Raw genomic sequence first — 6,000 nt, 5'->3', positions numbered from 1 at the left:
GAACCCTGAGATCATGACCTGAGCCGAAGGCAGAGGCTTAACAGACTGAGACACCCAGGTGCCCCTTAAAGATTTTATTTTTAAGTAATCTCTACACCCAACATGGGGCTCAAGCTCACAACCCCAAGATCAAGAGTTGCATGCTCTTCCAACTGAGCCAGCCAGGCACCCCTCTTCCTATGCTCTCTGAAGGAGTATGTAAAGAATTGCTACACCCTCTTCCTTAAATGTCAAGTATAGTTCATCCACTTGCATTAGAAAAATTTATGATAGGGCAGCCCAGGTGGCTCAGCGGTTTAGCGCCGCCTTCAGCCCAGGGCCTGATCCTGGAGACTCGGGATCAAGTCCTGCATCGGGCTCCCTGCATGGAGCCTGCTTCTCTCTCTGCCTGTGTCTTTGCCTCTCTCTCTCTCTCTCTGTGTGTCTCTCATTAATAAATAAATAAAATCTTAAAAAAAATAGAGGAAGCGTACTCTTAGAAAAGAAAAAAGAAAAAAATTTATGATGGAGTTGAAAGACCTGAAAAATATAACCCAAACGTCAAGTGCATAAGGATCCCTGAGATTTAGGAGTTATCTTTCCCTTAAAATTCAAATAGAATATATATGAGCTTTTATTCCATTTATTATAGAAACCATATGTGTCCAAAATAAATCTGAGGATTCACTGAGGCTGTAGGAAGGCCACCTCACATTCTAGTACCCTCAGTGAATTCCCTATCCATGTTCCATCTATCCTCTGACGCTCTTGCCCTCCTTCCACATCAGCAACCTGACATGGACTACACACCATGGTCTTTCCAATATAAGGCTTCCCTGTATGTTTGCCATAACAACAGACATTTATAGAACAGTTTGGCTGGGTGGCTCAGTTGGTTGAGCCTCTGCCTTTTGGCTCGGGTCATGATCCCTGGGGTGTCAGGCTCTCTGCTCCTCCCTTGTCCCTCTCCCTCTCCCCCTTGCTCCTGCTGTCACATACTCTCTCTCTCTCCCTGAAATAAAGAAATAAAATCTCTAGAGAAAAAAAAAAGAATAGCTTACAGTTTAAAATTTAATATAAAATAGAACTGGTCTACAGAATTCATTAGCCATTTACAGATCTACTTCTGTCTCTCTTTTAATTCATTCCATAGCCGTATTGTTAAGACATATCTCATGTTCTTCATTTTCTCCAAATACCAATAGACATGAGTTCCTGCTTGGGCTCAGTGTTTAACCAAAATGATATATACATTAAAAATGATTTTTGTAACACAGTATTGAGCCATAAGTGATTATTCAATGAATTCTTTAACATTTAGATTTTTCAAATAAATTACTCAACAGTTGGCTAAAATCAAAACTCTGGAGACCTTCCAGAATATAAAATATACATTTGCATGCCTCAAAAACATGTTGAATTATTTTTACTTATTCAAGCTTCAGCCTATCTTTCATATTTGCAGACAATGTTTATTAGTATACAATATTTATTTATTTATTTATTTATTTATTTATTTATTTATTAAGATTTTATTTATTTATTCATGAGAGACACAGGCAGAGGGAGAAGCAGGCTCCATACAGGGAGCCCAATATGGGACTCGATCCAGGGTCTCCAGGATCAGGCCCTGGGCCAAAGGTGGCACTAAACCACTAAGCCACCCGGGCTGCCCCAGTATACAACATTTAAAAAAATATGTTAGTTTTTAAAATTCAGTTTATTTTTAACTGAAAATTATTGTTCAGGAATGATTCAGTAGAAAGCAAACATTCTGGTAAATTTAGGGGTCAAGAAATGTGGATTCATTTTCAAAAAGTACTCTTTTTTTTTTTTTTAATCACTCTTGATTCATCATTTTGTTGTTTATCCCAACATTTGTCAACTAATTCCTCTCAACCCCTTGTGCTACTTAGACCTAAGGAAGAACAGAAGAGTGGAAGGCTTGAGACTCTGAGGCCTCACCAAAACTCTGTGGATCACTGTTGTTCTGTGACTCAGAGTGAGACAAATCCTTTGTTGCTGTTGATGGCTACTTGAAGGGCTTCCTCCACTTTCTCCATTGTAGAATACTGAGGAAGGTCCAGAATATTATGACAGGTCAGTGCTCTTGGATAATCTGCTTCACTGAAAGTTTCCGGACAGCGAAATTTGATTCCTATCTCCTGTTTGCCACTTAGAGGCAGCCTGTCATTTCCTCTAAGAAAAACTAGAAAGGAATAAACTTTGGTTAAGATACTTCATAGAAAGAGCAAAACATAAAATGAAAAGGAAGAAATTAATCACTTCATTCAGTACATATCACTGAGTACTCCTGTGTAGGGAGAACTACACAGGGCCATATGGACATGGAAAAATCATGACTTTTGGTCTTTGTCCTCAGTTGAGTTCATGGTCCAACTGGGCAAAATCACGTACATGAAACGAGAATAGCAAGATACGTGGAAGTGTATTTAGCTCAACTAGGAAGTCCTAGGTGAGGTGGAGAGCCTAATGAAGGCCTGAGACTGAGGGAGGCACCAGGCTGGGGTAGCAGGGAGACTTACAGGGGTCACATCTGGCTAGTTAATTCTCCAGGAAAGGAGTTGGGTAAGCTTTCGAGGTAGAAGGCAAAAGCCCAAGAAAAAGCCAGAGGTAGGAAGATGTAAGTAAACCTACTGAATGCACAGATAGTAGAATTAATGGGCTGAAGCAAAAGTTTCCCATTAAGAGAGAAGTTTAGACAGGTAGTTTGGGTTTGTGGAGAAGTAGGTTAGATTTGTGAAGTTGAAATTGTCCTACAACGTCCTTAGGAGCAACAAAAATAGCAAGAAGATGTATATCTCTGGAATAGCTGCAAAATGGGATGGGAGGTGGGAGACTACGCCATTAAACCTTAGGGTGCTCCCTGAGAGAAGTTCTTGTGCCACAAGGCCACAAAGTTTAGTGGTTCAGAGCCTTGGCTTTGGGTTTCAAGTCTGTTTCTCACATGCATCAGCTGTGTGAATATAGACAAGCTACTAAATGCGTCGTTTCTTTTCCTCAGATCTGAAATGGGGGAAAAATTAAGTTTCTACCTCAAAACATTGCTATTAGGATAAAGGGAGGTAACAGATATGAAGTGGTCAGTACAGTGCCTGGCATAGGCTAAGCACACAATAAATGCTCTTAGTATTATCAGTGGTCACTGCTATTGGTATTATTTCTAAAATAGTATTAGAGAAATATACATTTTGAATGTAAGAGTAAAGGCTTGATTAGGAGGCAACTAGCAATATCTTTTTTATTATCTTTTTTTTAAATGGGAAACCAGCTTTTATTTTATTTTTTTTTTAATTTTTATTTATTTATGATAGTCACACAGAGAGAGAGAGAGAGGCAGAGACACAGGCAGAGGGAGAAGCAGGCTCCATGCTGGGAGCCCGACGTGGGATTCGATCCCGGGTCTCCAGGATCACGCCCTGGGCCAAAGGCAGGCGCCAAACCGCTGCGCCACCCAGGGATCCCGGAAACCAGCTTTTATAAGAGGAAAGAGCATTGGTTTAGGAAGCTTTGCTGACTGGCTTTGCTGTTAACATGTGTGACCCACTATTAATAGTAATTCCATGGCAGGGCGCCTGGCTGGCTCAGTCAGAAGAACATACAACTATGGATCTAAGGGTTGTGAGTTTGAGCCTTATATTGGGTGTAGAGATTACTTAAATAGATAAAATAAACTTTAAAAAAGTTTAATACTGACTTCATGGCAAATATTTGCCTTTAAAAAGATATATAATTATAAATCCATCCATTAGTAATACTTACAGAGGAATTTCTTCTTTTCCTCCAAAGTTAATTTGTGGAAAGCTTTCCAGAACATCAGTATAGTAGGATGTGATTTGTGGTATCCTTGACCATATTGTGAATTCTTGGGAAAAATAGGGAGAAAACAGGTTTTTAGGGGGAATATACAGAAGTTGTTTGGAAGAACTGGGAGCACTTTAGTTATCACCAACCTCTTCAAAATATTTCCAGTCATAATCATTATTTCCAACCAGTGCTGTCATTAGTTCTTCAGGCTGGAAAAGTTTAACAAGTATTTCCTTGTCACAGACTTTGTAAAATCCTCTTTGAAATTCCTCATAAACTGCCTTTACAGAGGTGTTAAAAATGTAATCGATGCATGCAGAAACATATTCTTTCCTTGAGAGAAGAAAAAAATAAACCCAATAACATACATTACCGTTCACTAAAATATTCTCTATTTTGCCCTTTTTATCATTTCTATTGAGAAAGAAAAGTAAATAATTCCTGCATACCATACAGTGCTATATAGGCAGACAGAAGTTAAAAACATGTGGAAGGAACCTAGGAGTATGTAGAAGGATTAAGACTTTGTTTTGCTGCCATTTTCTCCAAGAGAGATACTTTTAAAACACCTAATCTGAATATATAATTCTCCATCTTAAAATCTTTCAAAGGTTTTCTTTCCACTTCCCTTAGGGTAAATTCCAAACTCCCCTGATCTGACTCCCAGCCTGACACAGCAGCCTCTTCCCAGTTGGCATTTGAATCTTTGGCCAAACTGACCTTCAGCTCTGTGGGCTCACTGTCTCTTTGGCAGTTAGGCCACAGCTTGCAGTGGTCCCTCTTTCCTTGGTAACTTCTGTCAACCATCAGAGTTCCATAGCAACATGACTTTCTCAGGGTTGGTTCTCTCTTGTCCTTGCCCTCCTCTCTTACAACATATGTCACTATGTAGAAATTATTTCTGCAAAAGTCTGTCTTTTCCTCCCACCATGATGAATTTTCTGACCACAGGGTTACTACTTGGAGATATTTCTACCAGATAGCCACCAGAAACATGAAAGTCTCCCACCCTTTGAACAGTTTCATGGACTCTCCTAGCGGACTGTCCTATCTAAATCAACCCCTGTCTGCCCTCCCCTGGAAACAATGACGTGCTGGTAAATGGTTAACAACCAGTTCTCTAAAGAGAAAAAAATGAAAGCAGCATTTGCCGGTTCTGTGGTGTAAATATTCCCACCATGGCTGATTTCATGCTACTAATACTTTAATGATAAACTCTCAACATTTTAGAAAATTTAACAATCAGAGCAGCCTGGGTGGCTCAGCGGTTTAGCGCTGCCTTCAGCCCAGGGTGTGATCCAGGAGACCCGAGATCGAGTCCCATGTCAGGCTCCCTGCATGGAGCTTGCTTCTCCATCTGCCTGTGGCTCTGTCTCTCTCTCTCTCTGTCTCTCATGAATAAATAAATAAAATCTTAAAAAAAATTTTAACAGTCAGCTCTCATAAGCAGATGGCAGCAGGCTCCAGCATAACACTACTGTAAATCAGACTGTGACTCTTTTGTCACAGTCCTCATCCTTATCTGACCTTATATTACATAATAATTTATTTGTAAGTGGTCTTTCTGCTTCACTGGAATGCAAGCTCCAGGTTTTGTCTGTCTGTTTCACAGCTGTATCTCTGGCACCTAAAATAGGATCTAAGGGACTCAAAAATTATTGTTAAATGAATAGTGAAAAGTTCTACAAAGGGAATATTTAATCCTAAGTCCTTTTTCCCCTTCTCTTAATCTGTAACCTTTTTTTAAAAAAATATTTTATTTATTTACTCATGAGAGACACAGAGAGAGGCAGAGACGCAGGCAGAGGGAGAAGCAGGCTCTTCACAGGGAGCCTGATGGGGGACTCGATCCCCAAATTGGGATCACGCCCTGGGCCAAAGGCAGACACTCAACCGCTGAGCACCCCTCCTCCCCACCAGGCATCCCAACCTGTAACCTTTTTATCTTCCTCAGAGATGAGGAGCTAAAATGATCATCTGAGAAGCTAAAATATATTGATAAATTATAGTGATAAAAAAGCATTTTATGTGTATTCATAGGAGATGTTCTAAATCTCAAAACTTACTTGTTGGTTTGGTCCACAGGTACAGAAATCCCATTTGGAATTAAATTAACATTATTTTTGTCCCAGTATATCTGTAAAGAAAATGTTCAGGTATCAATTCAATCACCTGCAGGGACCACTTTGATAC

General features: G+C 39.8%; 1 protein-coding gene across 3 annotated transcripts in view; it reads right to left on the bottom strand.

The window, feature by feature from the left end:
- Positions 1 to 1,680: 1,680 nt before the first annotated feature.
- Positions 1,681 to 6,000, bottom strand: part of HERC6 (HECT and RLD domain containing E3 ubiquitin protein ligase family member 6) — a 55,602-nt gene continuing 51,282 nt past the window's right edge. For all 3 annotated transcript variants that reach the window (XM_072810671.1, XM_072810672.1, XM_072810673.1), the window contains 4 exons: positions 5,874 to 5,944; positions 3,954 to 4,140; positions 3,763 to 3,865; positions 1,681 to 2,188 (listed from right to left, as the gene is read on the bottom strand). In XM_072810671.1, the coding sequence (XP_072666772.1) occupies positions 1,977 to 2,188; positions 3,763 to 3,865; positions 3,954 to 4,140; positions 5,874 to 5,944 (573 nt within the window). In that variant the 3' untranslated portion in view covers positions 1,681 to 1,976. The remainder of the gene's footprint in view (positions 2,189 to 3,762; positions 3,866 to 3,953; positions 4,141 to 5,873; positions 5,945 to 6,000) is intronic.

This window comes from Canis lupus, chromosome 33 (genome assembly GCF_048164855.1).
Source record: "Canis lupus baileyi chromosome 33, mCanLup2.hap1, whole genome shotgun sequence".
In the NCBI taxonomy this organism is placed as follows: Eukaryota; Metazoa; Chordata; class Mammalia; order Carnivora; family Canidae; genus Canis; species Canis lupus.
The sequence above is the reverse complement of the archived record's forward strand: the minus strand, read 5'-3'. Positions and strand labels throughout refer to the sequence as shown.